Below are 21,715 nucleotides of genomic sequence, written 5' to 3'. Positions count from 1 at the left end.
CGGTTATTGCAAGCCTGGACGAGGGGGATTACATGGTATCCCTGGACATCAAGGATGCTTACTTGCATGTCCCCATTTACCATCCTCACCAGGAGTACCCCAGATTTGTGGTACAGGATTGCCATTACCAATTCCAGACGCTGCCGTTTGGACTGTCCACGGCACCGAGGGTATTTACCAAGGTTATGGCGGAAATGATGATACTCCTTCGAAAAAAGGGAGTTTTAATTATCCCGTACTTGGACGATCTCCTAATAAAGGCGAGGTCCAAGGAACAGTTGTTGGTGGGAGTAGCACTATCTCAGGAGGTGCTGCACCAGCACGGCTGGATTCTGAATATCCCAAAGTCACAGCTGGTTCCGACGACACGGCTACTGTTCCTGGGTATGATTCTGGATACAGTCCAGAAAAAAGTGTTTCTCCCGGAGGAGAAAGCCAGGGAGTTGTCATCTCTAGTCAGAGACCTCCTGAAACCAAAACAGGTATCAGTGCATCGCTACGAAGCAATTCCCTTCGGCAGGTTCCATGCCAGAATCTTTCAGTGGGACCTGTTGGACCAGTGGTCCGGATCGCTTAATAACCCTGTCTCCAAGAACCAGGGTGTCTCTACTGTGGTGGCTGCAGAGTGCCCATCTTCTAGAGGGCCGCAGGTTCGGCATACAGGACTGGGTCCTGGTGACCACGGATGCCAGCCTTCGAGGCTGGGGGGCAGTCACACAGGGAAGAAACTTCCAAGGACTATGGTCGAGTCAGGAGACTTCCCTTCACATAAATATTCTGGAACTAAGGGCTATCTACAATGCCCTAAGTCAAGCAAAATCCCTGCTCCTACACCAGCCGGTGCTGATCCAGTCAGACAACATCACGGCAGTCGCCTATGTAAATCGACAGGGAGGCACAAGAAGCAGGATGGCGATGGCAGAAGCCACAAGAATTCTCCGATGGGCGGAAAATCATGTGATAGCACTGTCAGCAGTGTTCATTCCGGGAGTGGACAACTGGGAAGCAGACTTCCTCAGCAGACACGACCTCCACCCGGGAGAGTGGGGACTTCATCCAGAAGTTTTCCAGATGCTGGTAAACCGTTGGGAAAAACCACAGGTGGACATGATGGCGTCCCGCCTCAACAAAAAGTTAAAAAGATATTGCGCCAGGTCAAGGGACCCTCAGGCGATAGCTGTGGACGCTCTAGTGACACCGTGGGTGTACCAGTCGGTTTATGTGTTCCCTCCTCTGCCTCTCATACCAAAGGTATTGAGAATAATAGGAAAGCGAGGAGTAAACACAATTCTCGTGGTTCCGGATTGGCCAAGACGAGCGTGGTACCCGGAACTTCAAGAGATGCTCTCAGAGGACCCGTGGCCTCTACCGATCAGACAGGACCTGCTACAGCAGGGGCCCTGTCTGTTCCAAGACTTACCGCGGCTGCGTTTGACGGCATGGCGGTTGAACGCCGGATCCTGAAGTGAAAGGAGTGCTGCATATTCAGCCCCCGTTTGTGCCCCCTGTGGCACCTTGGGATCTCAACGTGGTGTTGAGTTTCTTAAAATCACATTGGTTTGAGCCACTAAAAACCGTGGATTTAAAATATCTCACGTGGAAAGTGGTCATGTTATTGGCCTTGGCTTCAGCCAGGCGAGTGTCAGAATTGGCGGCTTTATCATGTAAAAGCCCTTATCTGATTTTCCATATGGATAGGGCAGAATTGAGGACTCGTCCCCAGTTTCTACCTAAGGTGGTGTCAGCGTTTCACCTGAACCAGCCTATTGTGGTGCCTGCGGCTACTAAGGATTTGGAGGACTCCAAGTTGCTAGACGTTGTCAGGGCCCTGAAAATACATGTTTCCAGGACGGCTGGAGTCAGAAAATCTGACTCGCTGTTTATCCTGTATGCACCCAACAAGCTGGGTGCTCCTGCTTCTAAGCAGACTATTGCTCGCTGGATTTGTAGTACAATTCAGCTTGCACATTCTGTGGCAGGCCTGCCACAGCCAAAATCTGTAAATGCCCATTCCACAAGGAAAGTGGGCTCATCTTGGGCGGCTGCCCGAGGGGTCTCGGCTTTACAACTTTGCCGAGCAGCTACTTGGTCAGGGGCAAACACGTTTGCAAAATTCTACAAATTTGATACCCTGGCTGAGGAGGACCTGGAGTTCTCTCATTCGGTGCTGCAGAGTCATCCGCACTCTCCCGCCCGTTTGGGAGCTTTGGTATAATCCCCATGGTCCTTACGGAGTTCCCAGCATCCACTAGGACGTCAGAGAAAATAAGAATTTACTCACCGGTAATTCTATTTCTTGTAGTCCGTAGTGGATGCTGGGCGCCCATCCCAAGTGCGGATTGTCTGCAATACTTGTAAATAGTTATTGTTAACTAAAGGGTTATCGTTGAGCCATCTGTTGAGAGGCTCAGTTGTTTTTCATACTGTCAAACTGGATATAGTATCACGAGTTGTACGGTGTGATTGGTGTGGCTGGTATGAGTCTTACCCGGGATTCAAAATCCTTCCTTATTATGTCAGCTCGTCCGGGCACAGTGTCCTAACTGAGGCTTGGAGGAGGGTCATAGTGGGAGGAGCCAGTGCACACCAGGTACTCATAAATCTTTCTAGAGTGCCCAGCCTCCTTCGGAGCCCGCTATTCCCCATGGTCCTTACGGAGTTCCCAGCATCCACTACGGACTACGAGAAATAGAATTACCGGTGAGTAAATTCTTATTATTTATATTACCATATTTATACTATTTTACACTACATAGTGCATTTCTTTGTTCTTCACTTACATTCCCTGCCATCATTCCGAGATCATTGCTGTACTGTATACCTACTTTTGGACCACCCTACACACACACACACACACACACACACACACACACACACACACACACACTCTCAGCAGCAAATTGCAGTCAACGTTTCAGATGCGTTTATTATAACATCTTTTGTCAGGATCCTGGTATTGACTTATGATTCTGTGGAGTGCCTTCCATATTCTGTTTATGGATCGTCACCTGTTCCTGGGAAAACACCCATGTATTAACACTTGATATATTACACACACACTTATAAGGGCATAAATCAAATACATTTGACATCTTTTTTTTTTTTTTTTTTTGATACTTTGGGGTATATGCAATTAGCGGCGAATCGCGGCAATTTTTCGGCCGTTTTTTAATTCGACACAATTCGACCGTCTAATTTCGGCAAGTGGGTGCCGAAATTGACCATATTCAATAAAAAACGGATTCGACAGTCCCGCTGACGAAAAACGGCCGATTTGACGGATTTTGTTCCGAATTTTAAAAAACGGGAAAAAACCCGAAAAAAATTGCGTGGGCTCCCCCCTCCAAAGCATAACCAGCCTCGGGCTCTTCGAGCTGGTCCTGGTTCTAAAAATCCGGGGGAAAAATGGACAGGGGATCCCCCGTATTTTTAAAACCAGCACCGGGCTCTGCGCCTGGTGCTGGTGCAAAAAATACGGGGGACAAAAAGAGTAGGGGTCCCCCGTATTTTTTACACCAGCATCGGGCTCCACTAGCTGGACAGATAATGCCACAGCCGGGGGTCACTTTTATACAGCGCCCTGCGGCCGTGGCATTAAATATCCAACTAGTCACCCCTGGCCGGGGTACCATGGGGGAGTGGGGACCCCTTCAATCAAGGGGGTCCCCCCCCCAGCCACCCAAGGGCCAGGGGTGAAGCCCGAGGCTGTCCCCCCCATCCAAGGGCTGCGGATGGGGGGCTGATAGCCTTGCGAAAATTGAAAGAATATTGTTTTTTCCTGTAGTACTACAAGTCCCAGCAAGCCTCCCCCACCACCCCGCAAGCTGGTACTTGGAGAACCACAAGTACCAGCATGCGGGAGAAAAACGGGCCCGCTGGAACCTGTAGTTCTACTGGAAAAAAAATACCCAAATAAAAACAGGACACGCACACCGTGAGAGTAAAACTTTATTTCATACATGCCGACACATACATACTTACCTATGTTGACCCGACGACTGCCACGCCCCCCTCGTCACTGAAGAATCCGGGGTACCTGTGAAAAAAATTATACTCACCTCAATCCAGTGTCCAGGCTATAATCCACGTACTTGGCAAAAAAAGAAAACGAACACCCGGACCAAACGGACTGAAAGGGGTCCCCCCCGAATGCTGGGACCCCACGTGACTTCTGTCACAGAGGTCCCTTCAGCCAATCAGGAAGCGCTACTTCGTTGCACTCACCTGATTGGCTGTATGCGCGTCTGAGCTCAGACAGCGCATCGCACAGCTCCCTCCATTACTTTCAATGGTGGGAACTTTGCCGTCAGCGGTGGGGTTACCCGCGGTCAGCCGCTGACCGCGGGTGACCTCACCGCTAACCGCAAAGTTCCCACCATTGAGTATAATGGAGAGGCTTTGTGATGCGCTGTCTGACAGCTCAGACGTGCAGCCAATCAGCAGAGTGCCAGGACGTTGCGCTCGCTGATTGGCTTAAAAGACCTTTCTGTGACAGCAGTCACGGGGGGGGGTCTCTGCATTCGGGGAAAGGGGTCCCATGTGTAAACATGGGACCCCTTTCAGTCCGGCTTGGTCGGGTGTTCGTTTATTTTTTTTGCCAAGTACGAGGATTTATATCTGGACACTGGATTGAGGTGAGTATAATTTTATTCACAGGTACCCCGGATCGTCTGATCAGGAGACATGGCAGTCGGCGGGTCAACATAGGTAAGTATGTGTGTGTCGGCAGGTGTGAAATAAAGTTTTACTCTCAAGGTGTCTGTCTCCTGTTTTTATTTGGGTATTTTTTTCCCAGTAGTACTACTACAGGTACCAGCGTGCCCGTTTTTCTCCCGCATGCTGGTACTTGTGGTTCTCCAAGTACCAGCTTGCGGGGAGGCTTGCTGGGACTTGTAGTACTACAGGAAAAAACAATATTCTTGTCATTTTCTCAAGGCTATCAGCCCCCCATCCGCAGCCCTTGGATGGGGGGGACAGCCTCGGGCTTCACCCCTGGCCCTTGGGTGGCTGGGGGGGGACCCCTTGATTGAAGGGGTCCCCACTCCCCCAGGGTACCCCGGCCAGGGGTGACTAGTTGGATATTTAATGCCACGGCCGCAGGGCGCTGTATAAAAGTGACCCCCGGCTGTGGCATTCTGTCCAGCTAGTGGAGCCCGATGCTGGTGTAAAAAATACGGGGGACCCCTACTCTTTTTGTCCCCCGTATTTTTTGCACCAGGCGCAGAGCCCGGTGCTGGTTTTAAAAATACGGGGGATCCCCTGTCATTTTTCCCCCCGGATTTTTAGAACCAGGACCGGCTCGAAGAGCCCGAGGCTGGTTATGCTTTGGAGGGGGGACCCCACGCCATTTTTTTCCGGGATTTTACCATTCCGTCTAAAAAAAAAAAAAAAAAATTTTTTTTTTTAAATATATAAATAATACTTGTGCCTCCCAAAAAGACAAACCAAGTACCTAATCCCTTCTAATATAAATAGATATGCTATTACCAATAAAAAAAACATGTTTTAAATTTTTTTTATTAGATTCACCCACCAAAGTGAGGCGGATTGAAAATGACGAATTTACTGTCTAAAAGCACTGTTGTCGAATTTCCAAACTTCAATTGAATATACTTTTGTCGAATTGCCGCATTTGTACCATTGCAGAAATGTCGAATTTGACAAATGTCGAATTTCAAAAAGTCGAATTTTGAAAGTCCGTTTTTTTGACGGAAAGTACTGAATTGCATTGTCGAATTTTTTTTTGGGGCGAAAAAGTCCCGTTTTTCGACAATTTCGGGAATTCGACCGCAATTGCATATACCCCTTTATCAGAAGGGAAATGCCAACTAACTTCATTTATGTGTAATTTTAGTCACGCTAAATAAAGCATTTTGTAACCAGCTCTCAAAATAGTGGCATCTGTATATTCTTAATTTAGTGTGACTTAGCAGGAATTACATTGGTATTTTGTCCAAGTCTGTATTGTGACCTGCCTGTATTTTGATTGATGGTTCAAGTGTCAGGATTTTGTTTGTCGGTATTTAGTCTGTGTCTGGATTTTGGTGCCAGTAATTTGACTCGGATCTTGACTTTCAAGATATCATATTCAACCCCTGGGGACAACTGTTAGTGCGGTATCCTATTAGAGGAGATAAACATTGCTTTTTTCCGATGTTTCACCATTGTTTCTTTTTATACAGGCCATCCAATTAGGATCGCCCATTAAAAAAATTTTTTTTTAAATGCTTTCCTCACAAAAACACATAGGTTCAGTGAAACATGTGTGTTTTCATGAGAATCAGCCCTGTTTCTCTTAAAAATGGGTCTGTTTCCAGGTATTTGGTTTTGCCAGCCCGATGGGCCTGCAGTGAGGGCACCTGGAAGCTGGCACTTAGCACCGTGACCCCTGGTGGGGAAGCTGGACCAGTACCACATCGTCCCCTGGTCATTTGACCGGGGAGCCGGAGGTGCAAGCGCTACTCTGTCTGCACTGGGAGCTGTCAGGAGCCGGCACCCGGTGCAGTAACAAAAACCCCTGAGAATCCGCAGCGTGTGCCGGCTTATTGGGGCTAATAGGATAGCCCCAGTCAAAGATATTACAGAAAATAGGCATGCCACATATTTAATCAGCATAAGCTGCGTTTGCATCGTATTCACATAGCAATACTCATTTAAACAGACATAAAGACACTGGGCAGTACTGTGTAACGCCACGGCATGACTAGAAGGACGGTTTAAGGGTATTGGAGGACACATCTGTAGAAATTCTTTTGACTTACCTAGGCTCTAGGGGATTGGGTTAGCCACAGGCCCAAACCCCCCCCCCCCCCCCCCCGCCCCCTCCCCGACACCGCCGGAATGGTTACCAAGGGTTAGGGTGGGGACACGAGGGGGTAACCTAAACCGATGCCGGGATTTTCAATGTCGGGATGCCGCAGATTGGTCAGACCTGCATCAGCAACGTTTTTCACCTCTTAATATATACAATAGACAAACACCAAGGAAATTCTAGAAAAGCCTTCATAAAGATGTATAATTACACTGCAATATGACATTATTACTCTGATCGGTAATTGAAAAAAAAAAAAACCGCATACGTTTTTCTTTTAACAAAGTCAGTCCTGTAGAATTAGAATGGTTGTAATAATGGAACAGAGATTGAGGAATAAGGGACTAGGCAAATGAATCTTAAGTAGTCACATTTAATAGTAATAACCCCGGAGAAATTGTTTACTGTTCCCAATGTGCTGTTTACTTTTTAATTTTTGCTGCTGTGTGTTTATTACAATGAAGCATCTGCTTGTTTTCTCCACAGGAGAGACATTGATCCATGAAAAATTCAGTAGCCCCATCACCAGCCAGATTTATATTTAATCATAGCGGTGAAGTAATAAATTTAAATTATTGATTCGCATTGCAAGCAGTAGCTAAACAGGCAATCATCCTGTTTGACGCTGCCTTGGAGTCTTTGATCTGATCTACTGTTCTTACAAGTTCATTCTGAGCCGGCAAATGCGATGAATGTTATGGGTCAGTTTACTTTGTTATAGCTTGTCATTTCTTTACGCAGGAAGTTATCAGCTCCTTGCCCAACCTAATCAAAGATAAATACGGGAGGAAAGTGCTGCTCTATTTACTGAGCAGACGGAACTCTGCACATTTTCTGCCTGAGATCATTGAAGTGCTCAAACAAGGAGATGTCAATGCACACAGGTAACATGTATTAGATATTTAATTGTATTGTGCTGCTTGTTCTCCAACTTGAGGGGATTACAGCATTTAAAGGGATCAATTGAATTAGCCACAAGGTTGCTTGCCGTGTGAGTAAAGGTGATAGATATATCTGCCGATCAATTGATACTCACACACTTCCCTGATCAATTGATACTCGCATACACACTGCCCGATCTGTCGGGGACTGACGTCATGAACTGGGCCCGCCCAGTTCAGCTGTCAATCACCGCAGGCTGCCTCATCATGTGTACCGGCCGCGTGCACACAGCGATGCGCCAATATATCGGTAGATATATTGGCTGTCGGCTGTGCTGCGGAGCCGACGCAATATGTCTGTGAACGACGGAGTTCACAGATATATCGCCCGTACTCACTGGGCGACGGACCCGCAATATATTGGCCGTTCAATCGAACCTTAAGTGTGCTCGTATGCAGCACTTATAGTACCCCCGGACTTCGCCCAGCATGCACCTACGTCCATTGACCCCTAAACAACGTATTATAGAGTTTTGTTTATTTTTTCATGTTCCATGCTTGAAAATAAAGGACTCTTGCCTATTTAATTTTTTTTTTTACCTAAAGAGGAATCTGGTGAATATCCGCAGTTAATATAGTGTATTAATTATGTATGCAACGGTTTTTCTCTAACGTCCTAAGTGGATGCTGGGGACTCCGTCAGGACCATGGGGAATAGCGGCTCCGCAGGAGACAGGGCACAAAAATAAAGCTTTAGGATTAGGTGGTGTGTACTGGCTCCTCCCCCTATGACCCTCCTCCAAGCCTCAGTTAGGTTTTTGTGCCCGTCCGAGCAGGGTGCAATCTAGGTGGCTCTCCTAAAGAGCTGCTTAGAAAAAGTTTTTTAGGTTTTTTATTTTCAGTGAGTCCTGCTGGCAACAGGCTCACTGCATCGAGGGACTTAGGGGAGAGAATTTCAACTCACCTGCGTGCAGGATGGATTGGATTCTTAGGCTACTGGACACCATTAGCTCCAGAGGGAGTCGGAACACAGGTCTCACCCTGGGGTTCGTCCCGGAGCCGCGCCGCCGACCCCCCTTACAGATGCTGAAGATTGAAGGTCCGGAAACAGGCGGCAGAAGGCTCTTCAGTCTTCATGAAGGTAGCGCACAGCACTGCAGCTGTGCGCCATTGTTGTCACACACTTCACACCAAGCGGTCACGGAGGGTGCAGGGCGCTGCTGGGGGCGCCCTGGGCAGCAATATTTTAATACCTTATGGCAAAAGAATACATCACATATAGCCATTAAGGCTATATGTATGTATTTAACCCATGCCAGTTATCTAAAACTACGGGAGGAAAGCCCGCCGAAATAGGGGGCGGGGCTTATTCTCCTCAGCACACAGCGCCATTTTCCTGCTCAGCTCCGCTGTGAGGAAGGCTCCCAGGACTCTCCCCTGCACTGCACTGCACTACAGAAACAGGGTAAAACAGAGAGGGGGGGCATTTTTTGGCGATATATTGGATATATTTAAGCTGCTATAAGGAACAACACTTATATAAGGTTGTTCCCATATATATTATAGCGCTTGGGTGTGTGCTGGCAAACTCTCCCTCTGTCTCCCCAAAGGGCTAGTGGGGTCCTGTCTTCGATAAGAGCATTCCCTGTGTGTCTGCTGTGTGTCGGTACGTGTGTGTCGACATGTATGAGGACGATGTTGGCGTGGAGGCAGAGCAATTGCCGATAATGGTGATGTCACCCCCCAGGGAGTCGACACCGGAATGGATGGCTTTGTTTATGGAATTACGTGATAATGTCAGCACATTACAAAAATCAGTTGACGACATGAGACGGCCGGCAAACCAGTTAGTACCTGCCCAGGCGTCTCAGACACCGTCAGGGGCTGTAAAGCGCCCTTTACCTCAGTCGGTCGACACAGACCCAGACACAGACACTGAATCTAGTGTAGACGGTGATGAAACAAACGTATTTTCAAGTAGGGCCACACGTTATATGATCACGGCAATGAAGGAGGCTTTGCATATCTCTGATACTGCAAGTACCACAAAAAGGGGTATTATGTGGGGGGTGAAAAAACTACCTGTAGTTTTTCCTGAATCAGAGGAATTAAATGATGTATGTGATGAAGCGTGGGTTAACCCAGATAGAAAAATGCTAATTTCAAAAAAGTTATTAGCATTATACCCTTTCCCGCCAGAGGTTAGGGCGCGCTGGGAAACACCCCCTAGGGTGGATAAGGCGCTCACACGCTTATCAAAACAAGTGGCGTTACCGTCTCCTGATACGGCCGCCCTCAGGGATCCAGCGGATAGGAGACTGGAAACTACCCTAAAAAGTATATACACACATACTGGTGTTATACTGCGACCAGCCATCGCCTCAGCCTGGATGTGCAGTGCTGGGGTCGTCTGGTTGGATTCCCTGACTGAAAATATTGATACCCTGGATAGGGACAGTATTTTATTGACTATAGAGCAATTAAAGGATGCTTTCCTTTATATGCGAGATGCGCAGAGAGATATTTGCACTCTGGCATCGAGAGTAAATGCGATGTCCATATCTGCCAGAAGGAGTTTATGGACGCGACAGTGGTCAGGTGATGCGGATTCCAAACGACATATGGAAGTATTGCCGTATAAAGGGGAGGAATTATTTGGCGTCGGTCTATCGGATCTGGTGGCCACGGCAACTGCCGGAAATCCACTTTTTTACCTCAGACCCCCTCCCAACAGAAAAAGACACCGTCTTTTCAGCCGCAGTCCTTTCGGTCCTATAAGAACAAGCGGACAAAAGGACAGTCATATCTGCCTCGGGGCAGAGGAAGGGGTAATAGAGGGCAGCAAGCAGCCCCTGCCCAGGAACAGAAGCCCTCCCAGGTTTCTGCAAAGCCCTCAGCATGACGCTGGGGCCTTACAAGCGGACTCAGGAGCGGTGGGGGGTCGACTCAAGAATTTCAGGGCACAGTGGGCTTGCTCACAGGTGGACCCCTGGATTCTGCAGGTAGTATCTCAGGGTTACAGGTTGGAATTCGAGAAGTCTCCCCCTCGCCGGTTCCTAAAGTCTGCTTTGCCAACGTCTCCCTCAGACAGGGCGACGGTATTGGAAGCCATTCACAAGCTGTTTTCTCAGCAGGTGATAGTCAAGGTACCCCTCCTACAACTGGGAAAGGGGTATTACTCCACGCTATTTGTGGTACCGAAGCCGGACGGCTCGGTAAGACCTATTCTAAATCTGAAATCTTTGAACCTGTACATAAAAAAATTCAAGTTCAAGATGGAGTCACTCAGAGCAGTGATAGCGAATCTGGAAGAAGGGGACTTTATGGTGTCCCTGGACATAAAGGATGCTTACCTGCATGTCCCAATTTGCCCTTCACATCAAGGGTACCTCAGGTTCGTGGTGCAAAACTGTCATTATCAGTTTCAGACGCTGCCGTTTGGATTGTCCACGGCACCTCGGGTCTTTACCAAGGTAATGGCCGAAATGATGATCCTTCTACGAAGAAGAGGCGTATTAATTATCCCTTACTTGGACGATCTCCTGATAAGGGCAAGGTCCAGAGAACAGCTGGAAGACGGAGTAGCACTAACCCAACTAGTGCTGCAACAACACGGGTGGATTCTGAATTTTCCAAAATCTCAGTTGACCCCGACGACACGTCTGCTGTTCCTGGGAATGATTCTGGACACGGTTCAGAAAAAGGTGTTTCTTCCGGAGGAGAAAGCCAGGGAGTTATCCGAACTTGTCAGGAACCTCCTAAAACCAGGGACAGTGTCTGTGCATCAATGCACAAGAGTCCTGGGAAAGATGGTGGCTTCTTACGAAGCGATTCCATTCGGCAGATTCCACGCACGAACTTTTCAGTGGGATCTGCTGGACAAATGGTCCGGATCGCATCTGCAGATGCATCAGCGGATAACCTTATCGCCACGGACAAGGGTGTCTCTTCTGTGGTGGTTGCAGAGTGCTCATCTGTTAGAGGGCCGCAGATTCGGCATACAGGACTGGGTCCTGGTGACCACGGATGCCAGTCTGAGAGGCTGGGGAGCGGTCACACAGGGAAGAAACTTCCAGGGAGTATGGTCAAGCCTGGAGATGTCTCTTCACATAAATATACTGGAGCTAAGAGCGATTTACAATGCTCTAAGTCTGACAAAACCCCTGCTTCAGGGTCAGCCGGTGTTGATCCAGTCGGACAACATCACGGCAGTCGCCCACGTAAACAGACAGGGCGGCACAAGAAGCAGGACAGCAATGGCAGAAGCTGCAAGGATTCTTCGCTGGGCGGAAGATCATGTGATAGCACTGTCAGCAGTATTCATTCCGGGAGTGGACAACTGGGAAGCAGACTTCCTCAGCAGACACGATCTACACCCGGGAGAGTGGGGACTTCATCCAGAAGTCTTCCACATGATTGTGAACCGTTGGGAAAAACCAATGGTGGATATGATGGCGTCCCGCCTCAACAAAAAACTGGACAGGTATTGCGCCAGGTCAAGAGATCCTCAGGCAATAGCTGTGGACGCTCTGGTAACACCGTGGGTGTTCCAGTCAGTGTATGTGTTCCCTCCTCTGCCTCTCATACCAAAAGTACTGAGAATTATACGGCAAAAGGGAGTAAGAACGATACTAGTGGCTCCGGATTGGCCAAGAAGAACTTGGTACCCGGAACTTCAAGAGATGCTCACGGAGGATCCGTGGCCTCTACCTCTAAGACGGGACCTGCTTCAGCAGGGACCGTGTCTATTCCAAGACTTACCGCAGCTGCGTTTGACGGCATGGCGGTTGAACGCCGAATTCTAAGGGAAAAAGGCATTCCGGAAGAGGTCATTCCTACACTGGTAAAAGCCAGGAAGGAGGTGACTGCACAACATTATCACCGCATTTGGAGAAAATATGTTGCATGGTGTGAGGCCAGGAAGGCCCCCACGGAGGAATTTCAACTGGGTCGATTCCTACATTTCCTGCAAACAGGATTGTCTATGGGCCTCAAATTGGGGTCCATTAAGGTTCAAATTTCGGCCCTGTCGATTTTCTTCCAGAAAGAATTGGCTTCAGTTCCTGAAGTCCAGACTTTTGTAAAAGGAGTACTACATATACAGCACCCGGTTGTGCCCCCAGTGGCACTGTGGGATCTTAATGTAGTCTTGGATTTTCTCAAATCCCATTGGTTTGAGCCGCTCAAATCGGTGGAGTTGAAGTATCTTACATGGAAAGTAACCATGCTACTGGCCCTGGCTTCAGCCAGGAGAGTATCAGAATTGGCGGCTTTATCATATAAGAGCCCATATCTGATTTTCCATACGGACAGGGCAGAACTGCGGACGCGTCCTCATTTTCTGCCTAAGGTGGTGTCAGCGTTTCACCTGAACCAGCCTATTGTGGTGCCTGCGGCTACTAACGAGTTGGAGGATTCCAAGTTGTTGGACGTGGTCCGGGCATTGAAAATATATATTTCAAGAACGGCGGGAGTCAGAAAGTCCTGACTCACTGTTTATATTGTATGCACCCAACAAGATGGGTGCTCCTGCTTCTAAGCAGACGATTGCTCGTTGGATTTGTAGCACAATTCAACTTGCACATTCTGTGGCAGGCTTGCCACAACCTAAATCTGTCAAGGCCCATTCCACAAGGAAAGTGGGCTCATCCTGGGCGGCTGCCCGGGGGGTCTCGGCGTTACAACTCTGCCGAGCTGCTACTTGGTCAGGGGCAAACACGTTTGCAAAATTCTACAAATTTGATACCCTGGCTGAGGAGGACCTTGAGTTCTCTCATTCGGTGCTGCAGAGTCATCCGCACTCTCCCGCCCGTTTGGGAGCTTTGGTATAATCCCCATGGTCCTGACGGAGTCCCCAGCATCCACTTAGGACGTTAGAGAAAATAAGAATTTACTTACCGATAATTCTATTTCTCGTAGTCCGTAGTGGATGCTGGGCGCCCATCCCAAGTGCGGATTGCCTGCAATACTTGTACATAGTTTTTGTTACAAACAAATTCGGGTTGTTATTGTTGTGAGCCGTCTGTTCAGAGGCTCCTACGTTTGTCATACTGTTAACTGGGTTCAGATCACAAGTTATACGGTGTGATTGGTGTGGCTGGTATGAGTCTTACCCGGGATTCAATATCCTTCCTTATTGTGTACGCTCGTCCGGGCACAGTATCCTAACTGAGGCTTGGAGGATGGTCATAGGGGGAGGAGCCAGTACACACCACCTAATCCTAAAGCTTTATTTTTGTGCCCTGTCTCCTGCGGAGCCGCTATTCCCCATGGTCCTGACGGAGTCCCCAGCATCCACTACGGACTACGAGAAATAGAATTATCGGTAAGTAAATTCTTATTTTATCCAGGATAGGCAGAAATACTCAATGGTCAACTTCAGGTGCGAGTACTGGAAAGCTGCTACGAGCCGGACTATTAGCAGTACACTATGGTAACTGTTGTCTGGCACCTCCTCTCAGTGACCAGAAAGAAGAATAATCGGCCACCCTTATGCTCCTTCTTTTAGTCACCACACTGTCACTGTATGTATGAGGGTTTGTCACTGCAGTGAGCGTGATTTGTGACTTTGTCACCTAGTTTGCTTCAGTGCATGTGCATCATGTGATAGCTGCCTCTGCAGTGATTGCCTGCTCATGTGTCCACTGCTAGGTTGTATGATTGAATGATAACATGGCAGAAGATCAATCTCTCTTCCTCAGACTGATCTTACACTGTTGTGACAGGAACCAAGATATTTCCCCATGTAAAGCATAATGCAGCAGCCACATGGGTTGGAGCACATGCTGCTTCTCCCATGCTGTCCTTCCTAATACCGCACATAATTCTGTTTTGTTATACACAGAAGTAAGGCAAATTAATACTACATCTGACTATGAAAATGAATATTTAATTTCAGTGCACTTGTGTCTCCACATAATTGATGATACCAATATCTCAGAATATAAGAGCTTGCCTGTGTTATTGTATGCCGATAGCAGTAAGCTGCTTTGTTACTGGGGGTTGTACATCCATATAGCAGCTGATTTTTAAATCCAGTTCATAATGCCAGGATTTTAATTTATCCCCCCTACTAAAATAATAATAATTGCACTTTTCATTCCTATTATTATTGCTGTATATTGTGCCAGTATACCTCAGTTTAATTAAACAAGCTTGGGTATTAATAGACAGTCAGGGGTAAGAGCATCCTACTCGTATGGTTTCAATCAATAACTGGTTATTTTTTATTACTTGTCTCAGTTTGTGTAATCTAATGTGAAAAATAAGCCGTAGTGGTGTCTTTTTACACACGCATGCAATGTGCCCACTCTCATTTTGTCATGTTCTCCCTACAGTAAGAAGGACCCTGCAGTGCGTCACCGTGAGCTGCTGGAAGCTATTTCTGGACCTTTGTTAAAATATCTTGGTGAAAACCTGCAAGATTTAGTGTTACAGAATGCCATGTGTGTCATGGTGACCAATATTTTGTTGTATGCAGTTGGGGACACACAGCCTGTCATGTCCGCCATCGCCAGTATGGCAGCAGAAGACTTTGTGCCAGGCGGCAAAGATGGAGAGGTATTTATTTGTTTCTCTTAGTAACCTTACAATAGTATCAAATGGAATCTCCATGTCAAGTGAGTTATCAGGCACACTATATGCAACTTTCACTAGTTCTTTGTTGATAGTAGTACATTATATATATATATATATATATATATATATATATATATATATATATATATAGAGAGAGAGAGAGTTTTGTTTTTCTCTTAACCACTAAGGTGACAAAAAAAAGCGATGCGACTAGGACGCACAGGGAGACTGCTGATTTGTATATCTGTGTGCAACTGAGTCTCTGAATCTGCTTACGAAGCTCTGCATTGCAGCGACCGTGTATATTTTTGTTCATGCCAAGTTCTGTTGTGCTTTATGTAGAGACTCAGTCGCTCAAAATTATACAAGTGTCGCTTATCAAATTAATCAGCACACTCTCCGACGCTCTCGGAATTGCATGGGACCTGTCAGCTCACTCTTGGCAGACATCTTCCGCTGCGTGACGTATTGCGGCTAGATGTATGAGGACACATCTGTAAATCCATACAGAAATTTATTAACTTGAAGTGGTTTTATGTGAGTATACTATATATAGATTTCTCTATCGTCCTAGTGGATGCTGGGGTTCCTGAAAGGACCATGGGGAATAGCGGCTCCGCAGGAGACAGGGCACAAAAAGTAAAGCTTTAGGATCAGGTGGTGTGCACTGGCTCCTCCCCCCATGACCCTCCTCCAAGCCTCAGTTAGATTTTTGTGCCCGGCCGAGAAGGGTGCAATCTAGGTGGCTCTCCTAAAGAGCTGCTTAGAAAAGTTTAGCTTAGGTTTTTTATTTTACAGTGAGTCCTGCTGGCAACAGGATCACTGCAACGAGGGACTTAGGGGAGAAGAAGTGAACTCACCTGCGTGCAGGATGGATTGGCTTCTTGGCTACTGGACATTAGCTCCAGAGGGACGATCACAGGTACAGCCTGGATGGTCACCGGAGCCTCGCCGCCGGCCCCCTTGCAGATGCTGAAACGAGAAGAGGTCCAGAATCGGCGGCAGAAGACTCCTCAGTCTTCTTAAGGTAGCGCACAGCACTGCAGCTGTGCGCCATTTTCCTCTCAGCACACTTCACACGGCAGTCACTGAGGGTGCAGGGCGCTGGGAGGGGGGCGCCCTGGGAGGCAAATGAAAACCTTTTTTGGATAAAAATACCTCACATATAGCCTCCGGGGGCTATATGGAGATATTTAACCCCTGCCAGAATCCGTTAAGAGCGGGAGACGAGGCCGCCGAAAAAGGGGCGGGGCCTATCTCCTCAGCACACAGCGCCATTTTCCCTCACAGAAAGGCTGGAGGGAAGGCTCCCAGGCTCTCCCCTGCACTGCACTACAGAAACAGGGTTAAAACAGAGAGGGGGGGCACTAATTTGGCGTTAGAAATATATAAAAAAAGATGCTATAAGGGAAAACACTTATATAAGGTTGTCCCTATATAATTATAGCGTTTTTGGTGTGTGCTGGCAAACTCTCCCTCTGTCTCTCCAAAGGGCTAGTGGGTCCTGTCCTCTATCAGAGCATTCCCTGTGTGTATGCTGTGTGTCGGTACGTGTGTGTCGACATGTATGAGGACGATGTTGGTGAGGAGGCGGAGCAATTGCCTGTAATGGTGATGTCACTCTCTAGGGAGTCGACACCGGAATGGATGGCTTATTTAGGGAATTACGTGATAATGTCAACACGCGCCAAGGTCGGTTGACGACATGAGACGGCCGACAAACAATTAGTACCGGTCCAGACGTCTCAAAAACACCGTCAGGGGTTTTAAAACGCCCGTTTACTTTAGTCGGTCGACACAGACACAGACAGGGACACTGAATCCAGTGTCGACGGTGAATAAACAAACGTATTCCTTATTAGGGCCACACGTTAAGGGCAATGAAGGAGGTGTTACATATTTCTGATACTACAAGTACCACAAAAGAGGGTATTATGTGGGATGTGAAAAAACTACCGTAGTTTTTCCTGAATCAGATAAATTAAATGAAGTGTGTGATGATGCGTGGGTTCCCCCCGATAGAAAATATGGGCGGTATACCCTTTCCCGCCAGAAGTTAGGGCGCGTTGGGAAACACCCCTTAGGGTGGATAAGGCGCTCACACGCTTATCAGAACAAGTGGCGGTACCGTCTATAGATAGGGCCGTCCTCAAGGAGCCAGCTGACAGGAGGCTGGAAAAATATCATAAAAAGTATATACACACATACTGGTGTTATACTGCGACCAGCGATCGCCTCAGCCTGGATGTGCAGAGCTGGGGTGGCTTGGTCGGATTCCCTGACTAAAAATATTGATACCCTTGACAGGGACAGTATTTTATTGACTATAGAGCATTTAAAGGATGTATTTCTATATATGCGAGATGCACAGAGGGATATTTACACTCTGGCATCAAGAGTAAGTGCGATGTCCATATCTGTCAGAAGATGTTTATGGACACGACAGTGGTCAGGTGATGCAGATTCCAAACGGCACAAAGGTGTATTGCCGTATAAAGGAAGAGGAGTTATTTGGGGTCGGTCCATCGGACCTGGTGGCCACGGCAACTGCTGGAAAATCCACCGTTTTTACCCTAAGTCACATCTCAGCAGAAAAAGACACCGTCTTTTCAGCTTCAGTCCTTTCGTCCCTATAAGAGTCATATCTGCCCAGGGATAGAGGAAAGGGAAGAAGACTGCAGCAGGCAGCCCATTCCCAGGAACAGAAGCGTTCCACCGCTTCTGACAAGCTCTCAGCATGACGCTGGGACCGTACAGGACCCCTGGATCCTACAAGTAGTATCCCAGGGGTACAGTTTGGAATGTCGAGACGTTTCCCCTGCGCAGGCTCCTGAAGTCTGCTTTACCAAGGTCTCCCTCCGACAAGGAGGCAGTATGGGAAAAAATTCACGAGCTGTATTCCCAGCAGGTGATAATTAAATTACCCCTCCTACAACAAGAAAAGGGGGTATTATTCCACACTATACTCAGAGCAGTGATAACGAACCAGGAAGAAGGGGACTATCTGGTGTCCCGAGACATCAGGGATGCTTACCTCCATGTCCCAAATTTGCCCTTATCACTAAGGGTACCTCAGGTTCGTGGTACAGAACTGTCACTATCAGTTTCAGACGCTGCCGTTTGGATTGTCTACGGCACCCCGGGTCTTTACCAAGGTAATGGCCGAAATGATGGTTCTTCGAAGAAAAGGCGTCTTAATTATCCCTTTCTTGGACGATCTCCTGATAAGGGCAAAGTCCAGGGAACAGTTGGAGGTCGGAGTAGCACTATCTCGGATACTGTTACAACAGCAGGGGTGGATTCTAAATATTCCAAAATCGCAGCTGATCCCGACAACAAGTCTCCTGTGCTTAGGGATGATTCTGGACACAGTCCAGAAAAAGGTGTTTCTCCCGGAAGAGAAAGCCAGGGAGTTATCCGAGCTAGTCAGGAACCTCCTAAAATCAGTGCATCATTGCACAAGGGCCATGGTAAAAAAATGGTGACTTCCTTCGAAGCAATTCCAGTCGGCAGATTTCATGCAAGAACTTTTCAGTGGGATCTGCTGGACAAATGGTCCGGATCGCATCTTCAGATGCATCAGCGGATAACCCTATATCCAAGGACAAGGGTGTCTCTCCTGTGGTGGTTACAGAGGGCCGCAGATTCGGCATTCAGTTTTGGATGTTGGTGACCACGGAGGCCAGCCCGAGAGGCTGGGGAGCAGTCACACAAGGAAAAAATTTCCAGGGAGTGTGATCAAGTCTGGAGATTTTTCTCCACATAAATATAGCTAAGGGTAAATTTATAATGCTCTAAGCTTAGCAAGACCTCTGCTTCAAGGTCAGCCGGTATTGATCCAGTGGGATAAAACATCACGGCAGTCGCCCACGTAAATAGACAGGGCGGCACAAGAAGCAGGAGGGCAGTGGCAAAAACTGCAAGGACTTTTCGCTGGGCGGAAAATCATGTGATAGCACTGTCAGCAGTGTTTCATTCCGGGAATGGAAACTGGGAAGCAGACTTCCTCAGTAGGCACGACCTCCACCCGGCAGAGTGGGAACTTCATGGGGAAGTTTTCCACATAATTGTAAACCGTTGGGAATTACCAAAGGTGGACATGATGGCGTCCCGTCTGAACAAAAAACGGGACAGGTATTGCGCCAGGTTAAGAGACCCTCAGGCAATAGCTGTGGACGTTCTGGTAACACCGTGGGTGTACCAGTCGGTGTATGTGTTCCATCCTCTGCTTTTCATACCTAAGGTACTGAGAATTATAAGACGTAGAGGAGTAAGAACTATACTCATGGCTCCGGATTGGCCAAGAAGGACTTGGTACCCGGAACTTCAAGAGATGCTCACAGAGGACTTATGGCCTCTGCCGCTAAGAAGGGACTTGTTTCAGCAAGTACCATGTCTGTTCCAAGACTTACCGCAGCTGCGTTTGACGGCATGGCGGTGGAACGCCGGATCCTAAGGGAAAAGGCATTCAGGAAGAGGTCATTCCTACCCTGGTCAAAGCCAGAAAGGAGGTGACCGCACAACATTATCACCACATGTGGCGAAAATATGTTGCGTGGTGTGAGGCCAGGAAGGCCCCACGAAGAAATTTCAACTCGGTCGATTCCTGCATTTCTTGCAAACAGGAGTGTCTATGGGCCTCAAATTGGGGTCCATTAAGGTTCAAATTTCGGCCCTGTCGATTTTTCTTCCAGAAAGAATTGGCTTCAGTTCCTGAAGTCCAGAAGTTTGTCAAGGGAGTATTGCATATACAACCCCCTTTTGTGCCTCCAGTGGCACTTTGGGATCTCAACGTAGTTCTGGGATTCCTCAAAACACATTGGTTTAAAACCAGTCAAATCTGTGGATTTGAAGCATCTCACATGAAAAGTGAACATGCTCTTGGACCTGGCCTGGACCAGGCGAGTGTCAAATTGGTGGTTTTTTTCTCAAAAAAGCCCATATCTGTTTGTCCATTCGGACAGGGCAGAGCTGCGGACTCGTCCCCAGTTCTCTCCCTAAGGTGGTGTCAGTGTTTCACCTGAACCAGCTTATTGTGGTGTCTTGCGCCTACTAGGGACTTGGAGGACTCCAAGTTGCTAGATGTGGTCAGGGCCCTGAAAATATAGGTTCCAGGACGGCTGGAGTCAGGAAAACTGACTTGCTGTTATCCTGTATGCACCCAACAAACTGGGTGCTCTTGCTTTTAAGCAGACTTTTGCTAGTTGGATGTGTAATACAATTCAGCTTGCACATTCTGTGGCAGGCCTGCCACAGCCAAAATATGTAAATGCCCATTCCACAAGGAAGGTGGGCTCATCTTGGGCGGCTGCCCGAGGGGTCTCGGCTTTACAACTTTGCCGAGCGGCTATTTAGTCAGGGGCAAACACGTTTGTAAAATCCTACAAATTTGATACCCTGGCTAAGGAGGACCTGGAGTTCTCTCATTCGGTGCTGCAGAGTCATCCGCACTCTCCCGCCCGTTTGGGAGCTTTGGTATAATCCCCATGGTCCTTTCAGGAACCCCAGCATCCACTAGGACGATAGAGAAAATAAGAATTTACTTACCGATAATTCTATTTCTCGGAGTCCGTAGTGGATGCTGGGCGCCCATCCCAAGTGCGGATTATCTGCATTACTTGTACATAGTTACAAAAATCGGGTTATTATTGTTGTGAGCCATCTTTTCAGAGGCTCCGCTGTTATCATACTGTTAACTGGGTTCAGATCACAGGTTGTACAGTGTGATTGGTGTGGCTGGTATGAGTCTTACCCGGGATTCATAAATCCTTCCTTATTGTGTACGCTCGTCCGGGCACAGTACCTAACTGAGGCTTGGAGGAGGGTCATGGGGGGAGGAGCCAGTGCACACCACCTGATCCTAAAGCTTTACTTTTTGTGCCCTGTCTCCTGCGGAGCCGCTATTCCCCATGGTCCTTTCAGGAACCCCAGCATCCACTACGGACTCCGAGAAATAGAATTATCGGTAAGTAAATTCTTATTTATAGAGTATACTATAGAGCAGGGGTGGGCAATTATTTCAGCTGAGGGGCCACTTGACACTTTCCTGTCAGCATTCGAGGGCCGCACACAAAATAGCAGCTCCCCCACGTGCCAAAAATATAGGGACGTGGCTTCATGGGGAAGGGGTGTGGCCAAAAAATAATACAGATTCATATAAGGCTGTACAATAGTCTCCATTATTCAAATTATGCCACACAGTAGCGCCACTTACACACATTACTCCAGGTAGAGCCCCTCTTTTACACATTACAGCAGGTAGAGCCCCCTTTTACACATTACGGCAGGTAGAGTCCCCTTTTACACATTAACATTTTATTTGGGATAATCATTGCACAGCAAGCAAATTATCCAGTGTCTTATGGCCCCTGATGAAAGGTGTGACACAGTGACAGAACACGGGGTGGAACACGGTTATGGAACACGGGGTGACGCGGTGACAGAA

General features: G+C 47.8%; 1 protein-coding gene across 4 annotated transcripts in view; it reads left to right on the top strand.

Annotated features, from left to right (window-relative positions):
- The window catches only part of PUM3 (pumilio RNA binding family member 3), a 236,768-nt gene that overhangs the window by 177,109 nt on the left and 37,944 nt on the right, over positions 1-21,715 (top strand). For all 4 annotated transcript variants that reach the window (XM_063913956.1, XM_063913954.1, XM_063913955.1 and 1 more), the window contains exons 14-15: positions 7,553-7,695; positions 15,030-15,252. In XM_063913956.1, the coding sequence (XP_063770026.1) occupies positions 7,553-7,695; positions 15,030-15,252 (366 nt within the window). The remainder of the gene's footprint in view (positions 1-7,552; positions 7,696-15,029; positions 15,253-21,715) is intronic.

Source organism: Pseudophryne corroboree, chromosome 1, assembly GCF_028390025.1.
Source record: "Pseudophryne corroboree isolate aPseCor3 chromosome 1, aPseCor3.hap2, whole genome shotgun sequence".
NCBI classification, from domain to species: Eukaryota; Metazoa; Chordata; class Amphibia; order Anura; family Myobatrachidae; genus Pseudophryne; species Pseudophryne corroboree.
This window is presented reverse-complemented; position numbering and strand designations above follow the sequence as displayed.